Source organism: Apus apus, chromosome 5 (assembly GCF_020740795.1).
Source record: "Apus apus isolate bApuApu2 chromosome 5, bApuApu2.pri.cur, whole genome shotgun sequence".
Taxonomy (NCBI): Eukaryota; Metazoa; Chordata; class Aves; order Apodiformes; family Apodidae; genus Apus; species Apus apus.
Window position 1 is genome coordinate 55207347 of NC_067286.1, and position 19212 is coordinate 55226558.

Below are 19212 nucleotides of genomic sequence, written 5' to 3' on the forward strand. Positions count from 1 at the left end.
TAATGTATCTTTTATCTCTTTAATTTTTGAAACCACAATCAAAGTCCAAACAGAAGAGCTCAAAGCATTAGTTTCAGAATTCCCTGTGTCTTTTAAACTTTAGTTGTAAAAACAACCACCTTACATACCTAATGGTTTTCACCCATAAATTTCATAAAAGAGACAGTAAAACTGTCTTTATTTTACAGACTAAGAACTAAAGGCACAGAGAGGTAAAGCCACCTGGCCAAGATGCACCTGGCCAGGGCAGCTACAATGCTAGCACAAAGTCCATTTCTCTTGAGCTGGGAACTCCAGTGACCTATTGTGAAAATAACTGTATGGCCATAAAAGGAATTAGCATAATTTTGCTTTCTAATTGACATATCAAATCTGAAAAGTAAAGGGATAGAAATTCTCACTTGATCAAGAGTCTCGCAGTGATTTAAGCAAGTATTTATCAAGTGCCTCTCCTGCCCTACTCACTGCTCTTCTGAAACAGCTCCTCCAAGAGGAAGCCAGAAAAGCAGCATACAAAGCATGCTCTACCTTCCTGTCCAGTTTTATGACAGAGAATAGGGAATTTTCTTAACTACTACAGAACACAACCTAAGTCAACATGATGGCAGGCACTGATCTGGACTATATATCTTGTGTGCAGAAACAAATAGACAGGCATATGCCTACTCATTACAAAAACCATCTGAGGATGACCTCAGTTAAGTAGATACACTGATGTTATCATGGGCTGTGTGTAAATTTTGCAGAATGTCTAAACATGTGCAGAGAACTCACACTGCTTCAGACTTCTAGGTAGGCTTGGATAAAGGTAGATAAATATTGATGAAGTGACAAGACTAAATCAAGAATCCTGATTAAAAATAAAAGCCTTAGTAAAAGGTTAGTCAGATAAATGTCACTGCTTCTAATATCAATCCATCAAAACCTGATATTTAAAATGTAATCTTAATGTAATATAATGTAAAGCTATTATACAGAATATAGTAAGTACCCACAGCTGTTTGCCTGTGGCTACTGTGCCCATTTGTATACATAGCAGTAACTTTAGGATTAACATTGCATAACTCTGCAAGTATTTTCTCCCAAGTGAGATGGTATTTTACCTGTGCACATAATGCAGCTCATGTATGGAATGTATAGCAAGCACCATTTCACCAATGTAGAACCTAGCCATATCTTCAGGAAGTTTGTCTTCAAACTTACTGAGAAGTGTCAGTAAGTCACCACCAACATAGTAGTCCATCACTAGATACTGAAAAAAGAGAAATAAAGCAGTTAAGTATTGAGAGACAGGAGGTAAGAAAAAACATTCAAGCTCATCAATTTTCTGCTAAAAAAAACCCTTTTACTGTTGTGGGTATTTTTCCTGTGCCTGGGGAAAACTAAAAAATGGTAATCATTTGTGTTACCTTTATTTGCTTATTTACTATAAAAACATATCAGATTACTTTCATAACCACAGGATGGGTGATACATCAGCAGTCATTTCTTACCATAAAAAATCCTACACAAGATATGGCAGCAACAAAAGAGTAAATCAGGGTGAGTTTGTTTCTCTTAAGAAAGAAAATGGCCTATCACAAAAACTAATGAAGGTTATCAACCCTTCAACAGACAATTTCCAGAGGATGTAGGAAGAAAAAGCTAGCTAAAACTAATACTTGATGCAGCTTGGTCTAAAATATACATTTCATTACTACTTCTAGTTTTGGTACCATTTCAATACTACTAGTGGTTCCGAAAGTGGGAGTTATCACATCAGTATCTTCAAACATTGGCACATGCCATAGCATGGATGCAGAACATGGCTGGCAGGAGCTTGTCAAGACAGAGGCACTACAGCAGTAGGAAACTTAAAAATAAAACATGGATGTTCTTTTGAATACGTTTCAATGGAAAAGTAAAAAGCCTGCTAGGCCAATCAGCCATTATCCTATCCACAGAAAGAAATAACACACATAGGTCATGTGAAAGAAAAGGACTCAGACTTGCTATTTGTTTCTCATACCATAAAATGAGCATTACATTTTAGGTATTTCCTAGCAATATCCACCTGAATCTAGACTTGAAGTACAATGACTCTACCTAGTGCTACCAGCTTTAAGCCATTTTGTTCCAAGATGCACTGATACATGGTTTGAGAAATAACTTCTCTTCTTGTAGAAATAACCTTCTAAATCAGTCATCTTATTTTTCTCCTCAAGGTAAAAAAACCCACAATCCACTGTCCCTGCCACAGATTCATCTTCCACAAGGGAAGAAAAATTAAACAAGATAGGAACCTGAAGGAACACAAAGTGCAATACTAACCATTTCCTCACTATTTTTTGGCTTAGAAGAACAACTCTGAAAGGCATAGGTTTTGATATTCTTCTCCATATTATTCTAATTATAGCTTAAACTGATAGGCAAAATTTCTCACATATGTTGAAATCAATCAGTTCATATTGCACAACTCATCAAGGAATTTTAAACGTGTTGCAACACTGTACATACACAACAATTATGTTTTAAAACAAAAGGTTACAGAGAAGAACCAGCAATCTTTTAAAAGGGATGTTGTAGAGTATTTTCTCTCAAATTCAAGTATTTGAATAGGCTTGAAGAGGCTTCTGTGGGAGCAGAAAAGGCCTGCCTGTCAAAGCGACATGGTAATGCACTTTCCTCAGCTCCCACAGCATTCATAACTCAGCAAGAATTCAGCTGACCCGTGAAATGAGGCACCTGGATCAGAGAAAGATGGAAGACCTCTTCTGTAAGAAAGTCAAATTTTATTCATCTTCTGATTTATGATTTTCTTGCCAGGAGGCACACCTCCCCTCATAAGGGGTAAAAATAAAGGGTATTAAGACTCTGAGCTATCACGTTTGTCCAGGGATGTGACTACATCAAACAGAAGGAGAGTAATTTGAAATCAAGGAAAAAAAAAAACACTATCAAAATTCTCTGTTGAATACTCAGGACCCTTTAAGACTCTGACAGTACACACACACACGTCCTTCTTCATAAACAAGATTAGGAAATAACATTTTTCTGGTAAAGCACAAGAAAACTAACAGATTTGAATTTGGAAGAGATTAAGAACTTCAGGTCACATACATGTTTCTAATATTCCTGGACTATGTTTTACCTACTCCATATCCGTTTCAGCAAAATCACCAAAGGGGTAAGCTTTCTAGGAACCCAAAAAAGTCATGCTAGCATTGCCATGTAACGTCATTTAAGAGTTGGCTGTTTAGAAAACACTATCACATAGTGTATTTGCCTTGAAAACATTTTAAAACTACAGATGCAGCACCAGAAAATGAAATCAAGAACACAAATTTTCATTTTAATTTTGTGCTTCTTGCTTATATATAAGTTCTGCACCATCACAGGCTGAAACATAAAATAAAGCGAATAAAATTCCAACTACTTCTAGTCTCTGCAAGGGCAGCTACTACTTTTCTACCTTAGCATCTCATAATCTCTTTATTTGTCTCACTCGGAGTCCTTTATCATGCAGCCAAGGGAGGATGGCAAAGCCCTTGGGGTGGAAAGACACCAAGGTTCTCACCCTGCTTTACAGTTAGCCTTATGTGTTTTAGCATTTAAGAATCCTTAGCTAGAATGCACCAACATCACTAGGAACAGACACCAGAAACTTGAGCTTTCTCTCTCAGAGGACCAATGTCCACTGCATGGCGGAGAACCAAGCTCTGTTCTTGTTTTTTTCTCACCTTTGCATTCCATTCTACATGGCTCAAGGATGAGCAGCGCAGCTAAAAATTAAACCGAATCTGCTCAGGTTCTGTAACATTGCAGCACTCCCCAAAGATGTGAAAAAACGTGGCTACAAACTTCCTCGTGGAACAGAGAACTGAAAGGAAATCTTTTAGCTCCTGGGCAAGTGAACTACTAAAATGGTGTGGAAGAGAACCTTCGGTTCAAGTTTTTGGGTGAAAGTCACTTCTTGATATGTTTCACCTTTTCTTACACATATTTACAGTGGAGTGACTGAGATGCAGATATAATCCATCTGGGAGCACCAGACATTTACCTGAGGTGGATGCTGAGTAACAAACCAAATAGGAAGGCAGTGTCTCAGCACATGCACAATCAGACCTCAGGCAAGCTGGGCATCTGCTGACTTTGGCTGCCAGGCAGAGCTGTTGCCTTCTTAGATACTGGATTTTAAATTAGATACTAGATGTCTCAATTCTGCTGTCAAGTGAAACTTCAACACCTAAATGTCTTCAGTAACTCGGTGAAAAGAAATGTATTACACTGCTATGGCTGGCTTAGAACGGATTTATATAAAATGCTATTAGCAACACCAGATCTCTCTCTGTACTGTCATTTCTACTGCTTGCTATTCTGCACAGCTAACAATTTTTTTCTTAGGTAGCCCCATTCTTAAAACTACTTGGAAATACTACATTATAGGGTGTTTTAGATTATTTTTATGCAAGTTTAAAGGTTGCTTGGTACTGAAATTGGTACATTAGAAATTATGGACTATCTTCATGAAGCAGTGGCAGTGGTAATTAAACTTTGAGAAGTTGAAGATCTGCACCTATCACAAAGCATTCAGTGGAAATAGCCATAAATGAGGGTCTGAGATCCCACTACTTATTTGCTTGTGATGTGCTTGTTATTCTGAAAATACCTGTAACATGACAATCAAAATAATTTGTTTTGTTCAAGCACCTGGGAACAAGTTTGAGTATTTTCTAACTCCTTAATGAGCTTAACTCCTGAACTCATTGGCAACCTTTTATCAATATTTTTTATTTATTTATAATAATTACTTGCTATTGTGGTACTCTCTAAAAAAATGTTAAGAAAGTAAAAACTTTCGCCTTACAGCTATATCAGTTGTTACAGAAATGGCAGGCTAGCAAACCTAGCCTTGAGAAGCCACATGGAAGCAGTATGGCTCAGTACATTGCAGATGTTGGGACTTTACTGACCTTGCTCCTGACCAGCACTCTCTTGACTTCCATGACTAACATAAACATAGCTTGTTACAGTTCTGGTAGCCCATCATTAAAAAAATGTAATAGGAGTAATGAATTTGTTTATGAACAGTTGCTAAAGTATCTCAAACTACTGAGATGACCACTCTGCTGATTTAAAAACGTATTTTATGTATAAACACTTTTAAGAAACTATGTTTATTCCTGAGACTTTTAATGTATCAGTTTAATCAGTTTTTAAAATAAAATTTAAAATTACTTTCGCTGGTTTTAAACAAAATCTTGCTTCAAAAGAAATTCAGAAAGTTTGAAATAAAAATATTTCTTACTTTCAGAGTTAACACCTCCCAAATTATTTAATGGTAATGTTATCCAAAACTTTAAATTTAAGCATGAAGTATTTTATGCAAGTGTAGATTAGTTAACCTAAGGTGCTCATACAAAACTCTATACACTATAGTACTACACTTCTTTCTCACTCTCCTGTAGTTACAGTCAGCCCTTCAAAGTATCTCTTTAAGGAGGAAAGAATGTTGAAACACTGCTGCAAGGCATGAAGTGGACCTATTTATTGCACTAATATCCTTAAATGTACCAAAAAGAAAGTTCTTCCATAATCTAAAGCTTTTATTTGCTGATGAATCAAACATACCAAATAGTTCTCATCTTGAAAGGCATAGTGCAACGTAGTAATCCACTGACAGTCTCCATTCACCAAGACATTTCTCTCCTCTCGGAAGCAAGCTGTCTAAAAGGAAGAGGGGGGTGGAAAAAGCCATTGTCAACATCAACAAGTAGTTTTCACAACAAGAACATATATAGATGGTTTACGAGATTAAATAAAATTACTGAGAAGTTGTCTCTATAAATTGGAATTCAGCCTGCACAAGTGAGAAATCAGAGTCTCTGAAGGTTTGTAGTCAGGCATTCAGTCACTCTAATCCTTACTGTGACCTTAAAAAAACCCCACAAACAACCAACATAACACCTGTCCCCCAACCATTAAAAAGCCCACAAACGAATTTGAGTCAACACTGACTCAAAATTAAAATAATTAAAAATGTATTTTTAAAAGCCAGAAAAATGAAAACCTCTCACTGCAATCTGTAGCAGACAGATAACTGCTCTAGGAACATAAGTCTGGTTCATCCGAAAAAGACCTCTGTGAAAATAAGAGTTTCATGTATACTTTCTTACTTAACAGTTCCAGACACTGCCATTTCACTAAAGGAAATAAGCAGATTTTACTATTACTGTCTTATCTTTGTCCAGTATAACACATTTTCATTTTCAATAATCTTTTCTCTACTTCAAATAGCCTACTGCAACACTTCAGAGAAGCAAGTTCTGTGGAACAGGTTTTCTCAGCATCTTTACATAAAAATAACTTTCATAAACTTCAAGCGAGTCCTCCTTAATAAAAATATATTAATGTTTTTATTGGATCAGAGCTATCAAGATGCAGACCTTGGGACTTTTTCATAACTCTCAATTCAGAAAGCCATTATTAGGCTATTCAGTAGCTGCAGTTCAAGTGCTTGTGTTCTGGATAATAACTGATTTTTTTTGGTCATTGCCACTTGTCCAGATGTCTTAGAAAATGTACTATGGAAGGAACATCCCTGGGAAGCCCAAGCCTTGCCACACACTGATTGCATCCTATAAAGGATTCCCAACAATTTTTCCCCCTAAGGAAGCAAAAGTCAATTTACATTTCTACTGATGATGACCATACTGTGGCCACGTTGTAAAGTTAGTAATTACTGGCACAAAGAAATGTAAATTGTATTTAAATGTTAACTGAGAGTGGCTTAACGGTTTATGAATGCAAGGCCAAAGTATCACTCAACAAAAAGTCTGGCAGCAAGAGCAGTTCTAAGTAATCCTATCCCCTGCCCGCAGCACCAGAGCACAGCACTTCTCAGTTGTTCTGGCACAGCGATGCAAGGAGGCTGCCCACACAGAAAACTAGTTTGTTTATTTTCAAAGACATCAGTTCCTTGATCCAGCTCACTTGCAACCTCAAACAGCAAAGGGCTGTTATGAACACTTCAAAACCAGTAATGCTGTTGAACACTTTGCATCATGATTCAAAGTATAAAACTCCTTCTCTGCTTACACTAGCTTAAAAGGCCTTGAGACGTGCCTTGAAAAAGCCTGACAGGCTCCCTAACCAGCCAGTCACGACTTATTTGGAACTGTCAACAGTAACACTAACGACTATGTATTTTACTGTCAGAACAATGAATACAAATGGTCCACCTTATCAACATAAATGGCATGCCTATTTTTTCTTGCAACCCATTCACAGATGTCAGTTCACTAATCTTTCCTGTATTTTAGTGGTTTCCAACTACGTTTTCTTCCTCCAGCTGGTACACAAATAAGCAGTGTTTAGGTAACTTTTGGCTACATTTAATAAGTAATAAAATGCTTCATAATACAATTCACAAAATAAATACAAACCAATATAACAAATTGCTTCTCAGACCACTCATAAAACACCCGAAGTCTGCTTGCCAGTGGAACTGCCTGTTTAAGAGGCTACTGTATTCCCACAGGCTTAATTTTAAAATCTAACAAGTTTTACCACATCTGGGAAATTTTAACACCCAGATGTTTAATGAACTTGATATGCAGGTTAGAAAATCTTGCTTATCCAGAAAAGCTAAATCAAGTGAGCTAACCAAACAGGAAAAGACAAAGGAACATAGCAGAGAAGACAGTTCCTTTATTGTTCTTTGTAGATGAGGAAAATCAGCTGAAAGAGAACCTGACTGTTACTTGTCCTAAGTGTGTATTTGGAACCTTGTTGCTCATTATACCTCTTTCCTGGTGGAGAGGCTCCTTCTCTGGAGATTTTCAAGACCTGACTGGATGCGTTTCTGTGTGACCTGCCCTAGCTGATCCTGCTTTGGCAGGGAGGTTGGACTAGATGATCTCCAGAGGTCCCTTCCAACCTGTAACATTCTGTGATTCTGTGATAACCCTCTTCCACCTCTTGCCTGCCTGTCATAGAATTTGAATACAATTTCTAAACAGCTGTCTTCTCAGAACATGTTTACATGTAAAAGCTGCAGTTATTTAGGTAAGCCATTTAATTAAGTCACTTTAAAAATGACTGAAATAAGCCAGCATAGCTGTACTTCCATTAGTTTGAGTCTCCTACAAGTATTTGGGCTTAAAAAAATTCTATACTAACCACTGAATTAAACCAACTGAAACCTGTATAGAAAGGGCACCAAATGTCCCCCAGACAGGAGAAGGCTTAATGCAGAACTGCTGGTGCAGCACAGGCAGGAGCGTCAACACAGCTCCAAGGAAAACCGAATGGCAGCGGCTGCTGTTGCTTGTGAAGAGGAGTGTGGAACGACGGACAGAGTGTGACTAAATCAGGCAAATGCAGGGGCTTAACAAGAGGGAGGAGAATTATTCACAGGAAAAGAGGTGGCACTGACTCACTGAAAGGAAGGGAGGGACTAGGAAGGGCAGGGGAGGGAAGGATGTGTCTGGAAGGGGCCAGAAGAATGGGCCAGGGAAGGGTCAGCAGGCTCAGTTCTCTGAAATCAGTCCGTCTTCACCCCTTTACAGAACTGCTGCCAGTACTGACAGACTTCACCTATTTCCCCCTAAAATCTATTGCTCATTTAACTGCTGATTTATGTAATATTACATTTGCCATACGGTTTTCCTTTACAGTGCAAGAGTAGGGATTCTAGAAATAAGCCACTTCCCATGGCACATTCTCAGCAGGTCCTTCCCTAATCTGTGAAGTACCCATGCACATTTGCATAATTTGTTTTGACAACGTACATCTCCCTTCATCAAAAATACCGTTTTTGAACAGTTTTACCTTTTTAACATATTTTGGTTCATAATCTGAATCCATGATTCCAAAGAATTTAGCTATAGTTTCACCAGTTATACAAATCCTGTTACAAGCTGCAGGATGTAAAGCTCCTTAATGGATGCTTTCTGAATGCAAGAGAAAAGAGACCTTTTCATAATGTTTTTGTATACAGCTGTGAATGTTACAGTAGCACCAATCTCAGCTTTCATGTAGTCTCTCACTTGCCTTTATTGTAAACAAAAATCTGGCCAATAAATTCTACCCAATAGGGTAAGAACTAGGGCAGACTGTCTGGTAAACGAACACACAGTAATGCTGAGAACAACAGATGCCTGGAAGGGACTGTCAGACTTGATTGCATTAAAACAGCTTAAGGAAAAAGAAAAAAAGAATGAAGCTCCTATGCTCGTGAAATAATTCTTCCTAATCTGGAAGAGCTTCAATGTAATTTTCCTAATGCCATTTTAAAAATTCTTTGCATTAGCAAACCGTATTACTTACCTCTGCCCTTTTAAGCATTTCCCATTTATTTAGAATTTTCATTGCATAAATGCGCTCTGTGCACTTCATTTTAACAACTGCAACCTGAAATTAGAAGATAACTTCATTTAACAAAAGCATGGTCAGAGAAATACAATATTTTAAAAGTTTAATATCAACAAAACAGTAATGAAATAATTTATTAAGGAGCCATCAGTGATCTGCTCACATATGGGTAAATTTCAGCTCAAATCTTTGCTCCTACATTTCTCCTTCATTACTACAAGGTACTTGATGCACAGCACACCATGGGTGGCCAAGTGCTCATGATCAAGTACAGGGGATGATAGAGGAGGAGTATGAAGCTTTTCATATGAAGATGTGCAGTAAAGCTGCATTGTTTGCCAAGAACAAGAGATGCTTGTACACCATGTCTTCAGCCAATGAGGCAACATTCAAAAGGGCAGCCTGTGAAAACAAGGAAGGCTGCTGTCAATAGAAATACACTACATTTGACTAATTTGTTTTCACATTTCAAGTTTCAGAAACTTGAAAGATATTTGCAAATTAACATGCTTTTTTGTACTGTATGGGTATAGCTAAAAAGAAGCAAAAACAGTATTCATTTATGTATTCATCATTTTGCTTGAAGCATTTTACTACACATTCTTTGTATTAGATTGCTCAGACTGGTCTATTATGAACAGCAGTTGTGCACATAGTTGTACAGTGGAAGAAAAAACATACGAATACTGGAACTTCAAGGCTTAGGAATGCAAAGACTTTATTTTGACCAAGACTTGTATTCTCCAAGACCAAAACTAATTCTTCTTGTAGTAAAGCCATCATTTCCACAAAATTCTTCTAGTTGGCAAGGAAAAGCAGGCATCGTGACTAAGACAGCAACATTTTCACAGGACTGCTTGAATATCTCTGCTGCTTCTCAGCTTGCCTCTATTTCAGAAGTAGAAAACCAACTAGCTTTCATTGCTTTTATCAGAGCTCTAAATAACAGTGGGAAAAGTAACTAATCACATCAGCTAGCTTCTTCTCTTGCTTAAAAACTCTTACAGATAAGGGATTCAGGAACTGCAGCAACTCTAAGAAGATACCAACTATAAAACAAGGTTGGATTAATGTATCAAGAAGAGCAACACTATGAAGTCAGAAGCTCTGAGGAGGGAAGAGGGAAATAAAATACCTCCCTGCACCTTACCAGTAAAGAAGTTCCAGATGAGGGGCAGGGAGGTGACTCCTCTTTCAGTTACACAGGTATGGGATATTCACATTTAGACAGACACCTGACTTTGCAGATGAATACCTAAGCCACCCACCCCTCCATGTGTGAAGCTCCACACACCAGGTCATGTAACAAACGAGCAATACCTAGAACACACCTGCCCACAGAGCCATGTAATGGAAAGGTATCTTAAGAAAAGCACTAGCAGGTATCCATCACAGGATAGACATGGGAATCTGGCCCTAAATGCAGCTGGGAAAGACACAGCATGAATAAACAGCTTCTGTAAGCTATGTAGAACATCCACAGCTACATTATGTCCCAGTGTCTTCAGGCCTATGAACACCTCCGGCAAACACTGCTTCTGTGGCAGGGCAAGGATGAGTAAGATGAGAATGTCTCATCTCAACATGAGGTTCTTTGGGACGTATGAAAGTGTTCAACACTGACCTTTGGTAATGGCCTAAAACATTTAGCTTTGTTCCTATCCTCGTCACGGCCTTGCAGTCAAAAGCCATTGTAACAACCTCTCTGCACACCCTTAATTGAATTATTTGCCTGATACAGCTGAAGACACACTGTAAGTCAAACTCCACATTGAAAGCTTTGGGAAACTGCAAGATGCTGACATTACCTGCTATATATTTTAGCCTCTGTTCCATACAGAATGTGATGACTCTGGAAATCCTACCACCTCCACTGAAGGGACAGACCAAACTGAGCAGAAATGAACAAAAGCTATGAGAGCCCTGAAGTAGGAACACTCAGGTTTCATTGCACCACAACACTAGAACTGCTCAGCCATTTAAGTACAAATACAGTATACAAATCACAACCCAGATATGCATCTACTGCACTTTATTGAAGGCCATCACTGTCTGAAATCACTGCAGGCTGACAGAAGTTTGAAGTGTGCTCTGCTGCTGAGGAGTGATGTGAGCCTGGAACATGGAGGACATCACGGAGGACACGCACAGCTGAGGAGCTGTGCAAACCTCATAACAGAAAGTGATGAATGAGAGCAGGCCAGGACAAAGGAAAAACAAAGAAGGAAGCCAAATCTGTAGGACCTACTTAGCAATTCCCCAGTTGCTATCTATCTTAGTGCTGTTTCTTTGCAACTGAAAGAACTGCTTAAAAAAGCCCAATTTAAACTTTCTGGAGGAAGAGAATTGTCTTCTGTGGAAGAAAAAGTGGAATGAATATAAGGAAAGTTGACTCATATTTTCACCAGTGGTTATCGAGTTGTGGCACCAGTAGACACACCGCTGCTTTAGTTTTAAGGAGGACAGTTGGACAGCTTAATGTCTCAGCAGAAAAATAAACATAATCATACTGCAAAATGGGTAATTCCCCAATAATTTAGTCTCTCTGCATGAAGGGGCCTCATAGAAGTACCAGAACTTTGGCCTCACTAGAGCTGACTCCTCAAGTCACTCTAATAATTAGGATTTTTTGTACATTTTAAGAAAACCAACAGAAATTAAAAGCCCAAATCTCACTGATGTGTGAACTGAACCCAGGGAAACACAAATTCAATTATGTCTTGAGAAACTCAGTATTATTATAAGCAAGAATATTGTTGCAATACTGCAAAAAAAATCCTACATCCATGGTTCCATAAAACACAACAGCGTTTTCTCAAGTTAGCTTTCTTTTACTTCCTTCATCAGGTGGCAGCATTTTTAAGCTTACTTTTGTCATATAATGCTTTGGCTGCTTCTGAGATGCCGTGGTGTGCTTGTTTTTTCTTACTTTCATATTAATTCCTCTCTCTCTGGCATACTTCAAATTCAATTACAATAACCACACTGACCACTTTGCAAGATCAAACAGAAATCTCTTATACTGCAACTGTGCTAACCATGGAAGATGTCAGGTTTAAAATATAACGGCTCCTATACAACATACTGATCCACCACATCTACAAATGTAAGAAAAAATGTTGTGTTCAGAGGTATTCCAATGGACACAGATTTGTATACTGTTGCAAATGTCTAATTTAAGAACAAAAGCATTGCTTTTCTCTTCAAAGTTTTAAAGTCTACTGGACAAACACATGTTCATATTATGCACAAACTGTAAAAGACCAGGATTTAACTTTGGTGCTCACTCTTCATTTCCAAGGCTACTACAACACTGCAATAGAAGTTCAAAAAAAGCATGCTAAGGATAATGAGAGGAAAAAAAGGGACAATCAGAGTTATAAATAAGTTTCTGAAGAAGATTCAGTAGTCTAAAACATTCCAGGCCTAGAAGAGGTAACAACTGTGATAGGCATATAAAACCAGGAATGTTGTGGAAAAGATGAACGGAGAACAATTTGCTGTTTCTCATAACTCAGAAATTGAAAAACATTAAATAAAATTTAAAAAGCTAGCAAGATTAAGGAAGCATTTTTGTCACACAACAGTTCTGGAACTCAGCCACAGGCTGCTGTCTACACCTAAGTATTCAGAAAGTATTTCTGTACATGCTCAATACCTGAGTAACACATGTAGCAGCAGTCTCAGAGACTACTGACCACTGAGTTACAGGTGTGGTTAGGGAGTTCCTGAACCCTCTGCTGCAGGAAACTGGTAAGGTTCAGCTCTGCTTTGGCCTTGGACTTTTCCCACACCTCTCTACCAGGCCAAAGGGATGAGATATGGGCTAACTAATCCACACACCTTTGACCCAGAACAACTGTGTCAAATTAAGAAAATTAAAACTTGCCCAACTTGCCTTTCACTGTGCTAGGCTGGAATGGAGAGCTGAGGGTTCCAAACAGTGAACATCCACAGAGTGGTTTGGCAGAGATTTAGATGATTCTGTTTTACCAAGTCTTAAAACACTGGTGAGGAAAAATTCCAGAGGCAGGGGGTCCCCACCACTGCTGCCCCCCTTCCAGGCAAGCCCCTATGGGTCTGAGCTGTCAGCAGACGATTTGATTAATGTCACGGTGTCTCGTCATGCTCAAAATTCGCAGCAACTGGGACACTGTAATCAAGCACGTTTCCTCAAGGACCTCAAAAAGCCTAATGAATCCCACTGCCTACACGTCAACCAACTTTAGACATATTTATGTCAAAAAAATGTATGAGAACTGGAGCTAAAGCCTAAGTGAGAGCCAGTTGTAGCAACTACACACAACCTCCTATGGGATTTGTACTGCTTCTGCCACCCATTTTCTTCCAGTAATTTTTGCCTCAAAGCTCTGTTGCACTTGCACTTCAATAAAATAAAAATGGAACCAAGATACTAAAATAACTTTCTTAGACTTTGGCAAGAAGTAGCATTTTGCTTTTTGAATTGTTTCACAGAAGTATTCCCTGGCCTTTTCTTATTCAAAAGCCACTTGATACTGACATTTAGTGTTGCAGCGTGCAAAGCCAACTCAGGCCAAGTTCCACCTTTCCTCATGACCTGATGACATCCACAGGGTGGGAATATGAGCCAAATCAGTCTCCACAAACATGACAGAACTTCCCACCACTGTACTCTGCCCTTTGAGTGACATGATCAGCATCAGTAAGCAGTATCAAGTTACAAATTTTCTTTTATGTAAACGATAAGCACAGGGTAAAAAAAGTGGAGAAACCATTTAAATGCAAGTCTGGATTTCCAGAAAACAATTAGGATAGTTAACAAATAGACTCTCTACTGGAAAGTCTGTAAGTTCTTTGAAGTTCAACTTAGAAACCATACTGGGATTAGCTTAAAAACAAAGGTAAAATACTATTCATGTTCGTGGCACCTAAAATTTTCAGGTAAAACTTACCCTGAAGGACTGGACCTTCAGGGATAAGGTGAAACTCAAATGCAAAAGTTCTCAGCTGAACAGAAGAACGTTGACATACAGGTGTTAATCCTGCAATCAGCTCATAATGACAGGCAGTTAAGAAAAAGGCAAACACTGGAATTCACAGACAGATACACACCACTAGGGAGGGGTAAACATTACTGCCCTGTAGAAATACAAACTCATTGGAAACTCCACACACAGCCGCACCCCAGAGAAATAAACTTTATCTGAAGCAGGTGTGACAGAGGACTGTTGAGGTGATCAAGGAACTAAAGAGTCTCTCATACTACCGTGGGAATGGAAAAGCTTTGCTTGTTACAAAAAAAAAAAGTCAAAAAGTGGATTTGATTGCTACCTAAAAGTAAAATTGGAAGGAAGAACATCAGTAATAACCATGATAAAAGATAGAAGATCTGCATAGGCAATAAAATTACATGGATAAAATCGTGTCAAATTACCATGACTTACCCTTTGGCAGAAACTTGGAAGGGCTTTAGACATTTGAGCAGAGATTTTAGACAAGCCTTTCAACCAGAATAGGAGATGAAATGTCATTTCAGATGTAAACAGTTTATCCGTAATGTCTTATTACCAGATTCGTAATTTAATATTACAGTAATTTTCCTCAGTTAAGGCTTGCATTTGCTACTTCTTACTACACTATTTCTGTCTCATGCTAGTGATACCTTGGACACTAGCTACTGAAAAAACACTGCAGTTAGCTGCTTTATTCTCCTGATACTCTTGGATATGAGAGGTCTTTGATATATGGCTCATTAGGTACCAGTTTTAATACTGCAGCTCTGAGAAAAAACTGGTCTGGACTGCTATATCAGTTTTTTTATGTCTGTTTTACATTTAAAATAAGCAACCACATCGTCTTTTGGTAGGGTTCATATGCCATGGTGCACATTTCCAAAGCCAAATCATTTTTTTGAACACAGTGTGCAGCTCTTCATGTAATGCAAACAAGAAATTGCTTACAAGTGCCAGCCAGAAAGGTTCTGTAAATAAAGAATAAAGGCCCCAAATAACACCTAAGCTCTTCCTCAGCAGTCAGGGGGATTGCAGAGACAAATGGTTGGTCTCTCTGCCACTACAGTGAACTCTCTCTCTATAGCTCCTTGCAACCTGCCTGTCACCATAGTAACTTGGTGCTGCCATACAAACAGACAGGGAGCTGGGGAGGACTAAGATAGCAAGCAGCTCTTATGAAGCATTTTCAAAACAAAGCACCTTCTTTCTTTATCCACTTCCACAGCAGAAAACAGCTTTCTTAGTTGTTGGGGTTTTTTTGTTTGGGTTTTTTTTATGTGTGTGTGAAGAGCAGACTGTGGAAAAGCAAAGCTAATTAAATGCTACTTCTGCATCATATTCACAACGTTTTGACTCTGAATAGCTGGATGAAAAAAGTGTCATAATGTCGTGTGCAATACTTAGAAATTCTGTTAATCTACAGCACAGGAAGACACAGTCCCTGCCAGGTACCTAACACCAATCACCAAAGCTTCTGAATAGACAAAACAGCCCAACTTGCAGTCTGTAGGCCCACTGTGCCCCAAGTTAATTTCTAGAAGTTCATAAAAACATACAAGTCGGTACCCTGCAGCTGCAAGTGCATACGAGGTGGAGAAGGCACACACAGCTCTGTCGCATTGACAAGCATGACTGTCTGCAGGAAGCTCAGGTTTTGCATATTCATGTTGAGTCTCACAGCACCCTCAGCCAGTATATATCTCATTAGGAACCACAAAATTGATCAGAAACCCATGGCACACAGGAGATCAGTCTTGTTCTCTCAACCATTATTTATTTTCCTCTGGAAACAGATTTCTACGTCTGTTGATTCCATCTAAGACTCTGACTAAGCATCCTGGGTTGAGGTGACATGTCCTGTTACTAAACAGGATCAAGTCTGTACACAACAGCATTTATATGAAAAGGTATTTCTAGGCAATAATACTTAGGTGGGGCACATTAAGAGTTTTAGTTATTTTTGTGCTAAGCGAGACCAAGCAGTTCCACCCTTCCACTGCAACCACAGTAAGCATTGCTCATTCAAGAAATCCTTGCTAACAAACAAGGGAAGGAAAACAATTGTTTCAGTCCCATGCTGCGAAATTTCCAGGAGGTGTCAGCCACATTATACAATCCAAGCCTTCAAACAAGGTACATCTTGACACAGCTCTTCCTTGAACAACTGCTCTTCACTGAAATGTGTTAATCTACAGCATTGTGCCTAAATGGTCCTTTACACAAATGACTAAGAGTGATGTCAGAGACTTTTAAGTGCACTACTAAGAGGTCAGATGAAGCTTGCAAAGGAGCAAGTGCAAGTATTTAGAGACAGACAGTCCCCATGCACAGAATCCTCTTATCCCTCTCACTGTACTGCAGCACTAGTACTGCCAGTTCCCTTGGCATGCAGAGGCAAACACAAAGCACACAGAAGGCACTTCTTAGACTGGCATAAGTTTCTCAGGTAGGTGCAATCCCACCCAGCATAGGTTCTCAGGACATTACTTCCTTCCAAATAATGGTCCTGGACAGAAGGAGTAGTCAGGCACGTGCAAACTTCAAGCCATAGGTTTGGGATTTTTGTTTTGGTGTGGTTTTTTTAAAGGTCTAAAAGCTGCAGAATTATTCTATTCTGTGTTCATATTCTTCAAATCTTCTCCTAAATATTGCGTACTTACACTAGTTAACAAAAAACTTCAACCTACACAGCACACTCATTCTTGTCTATAAAGACAGACTTCCACATTAATTTTATTAATAGAAACCAGAATTAAGATTACACAAAACCATTTCAGTTCTGATTTTACTTCAGGGTTTTAAAAAATTATTCATGTTATTCCTCATAGAGGTTGTACCTCTAAACATGAGCTATCTGCCTATATGACCCACAAAAATTAAAGACTGAAAGTAACAGCAGGCCAATCACAAAATTTTTCCACCCAGCTGGGTATACACTCAGGCAAATACACTCTAGGAAATGGGGAAGAGTCATGAGTAGTTTATCTTTCTTACAGCAAGCATTTCAAATTACATGCCATTCTGTCATGCACTCAAAGAACATTTCAATTTTTTCTTCATAACTATGTAACTTCTGAAAAAAATTAAATTATGTTCTCAAACCAGTGACTCCAAGAGTCCAAGCCTTGCACATTGCTGTAAAGGATATTCAGAAATTCAGTTTACCCTACATGCAAAGTAGCTGGCTTACTTGATGAGAAAAGGAGAACTGCATGTTTTGGCAGGTGGCTACAGAAGAAATCTCTAGGTTCTGGGCTTGGTTATTTCTGTCCTAGCACAGTAACAAGAACTTTAAGAAACAGTTTTTCTTTTGCTTTCTCAGATCTCCCATGCTGTAAGAACTTTTATTCACGTGGTTTTTGGATTACCGGTTAGGTTTTGTTCTCAGATTGTTGGAAAAAAGTATGAAGAATCAGGTTGTGTTCTGCTGGTTTGAAAAGAAGAAAGAGAAAGGCGCCAACATGCCAGTACAGATCCATACTGGTGATTGTACCTTAAATTAAATTCTGCCTTAAATTAGATACTGATTATGTGTTCACAAAGCCAAGCTCACATGTGGTCTCAATCCTCTCTCCAAAGACCAGGTTTCCTTGGCTTACATGTGTGGCAAAAAACTGACCACTGATCCTGACTAATAACTAATATAATGCCTTTGTTTTCTTTAAGCTATCTTTCTTCAAAGCTAGTCACTTACGCAAAAGTTCTTTGGCAAGACTAAAGCCCCTGGCATTCTCCAAAAAGTCCAAATTACTTAAATTGAGAGAAATGGAATGTAGTTTTCATCCTTTTTTGAAGTCTGGCAGGCTTAGCTGTTCAATGCTTAATTTAAACTACTTAATTCTAATAGGAATATGTTCAGTTTAATTCTGATTAATTTCTTCATGCATTCTAACAAGCATCTTATAGGTATTTTCAAGATTTATTTCTAGCAGATAGTTGTGTTTGGGTTGGCTTCTTTAAAAAAGAACTAGTGAATAATCTTATAACCACAAGAATCCCATCAACTAATTTCTAACACAGTTCCCATATATGTATGAACACACTATGGAAAAAATACTTACAGCTCCCCCATTCAGTCTTCTGAACTGTTGCTTTATACAAGTCAGATGCTGTGGACTTTAATTTCTTATTATGGAATATTAAACTTCATATAATTAATATTTTATAATGCCTAAAATATTTGGCAGTTATAGCAGTGTAGTATACACAAGGGTCAGAGGATTAATTCATATGCAAAAAGAACAAAATATTCTCTGGCAAGTGGGATTAAAGTATAGTGAATATAAAATCAGTGATTTCTGCATAATTAAAATTGATGAAAAAGTTTCAAGGTGCTACAGCTACAAACAAAAACTTTTATAATTAAAAGATGAACAAGAAAGCATGATATAAACACGACTGAATTTGTGAGCACTGATAGCTCTAACAGAAGGATGGCTTTAGGACACTTTCTCATTTCACTTCTGTTAAATTTTATTTCCACTGGTGCGGATGGGATGTATGAATTGCTGTAGATAAGTTTCATGCTTTTCCAAATGGAAGAAAGAATATGAAAGACATTGTTGATTCAGGCACTCCAAACACTGTTAATACAGGCTTCCATCCAGAATTTGTGTCTCTTATACACCTTAAGACTCTTGATCCAAAGCTAAAAGGTCATCCTAAACCTCCTAGCAAGTATAAACTGAAGTCTCCTGAAGTTCATAGAAATACTTCGTCTGCTGTTGTACTGAGATTTCCAGTTGGGCAACTCCTTAAGTGGAGAAGAGCATCTTTTTGAAATAGAACAGAGCAAGTACTATTGAAAACAGTACTTCCTTAAAGTTATACTGTGTGAAGGTATTCCCAACACTGCAAGGGTTCC

At 38.3% G+C, this 19212-nt stretch overlaps 1 protein-coding gene across 7 annotated transcripts in view; it reads right to left on the reverse strand.

The window, feature by feature from the left end:
* CDC42BPB (CDC42 binding protein kinase beta) overlaps positions 1-19212 on the reverse strand; it is a 93224-nt gene that overhangs the window by 42792 nt on the left and 31220 nt on the right. For all 7 annotated transcript variants that reach the window (XM_051622417.1, XM_051622416.1, XM_051622415.1 and 4 more), the window contains exons 3-5: positions 9310-9393; positions 5611-5706; positions 1104-1252 (exon numbers count right to left, since the gene is read on the reverse strand). In XM_051622417.1, the coding sequence (XP_051478377.1) occupies positions 1104-1252; positions 5611-5706; positions 9310-9393 (329 nt within the window). The remainder of the gene's footprint in view (positions 1-1103; positions 1253-5610; positions 5707-9309; positions 9394-19212) is intronic.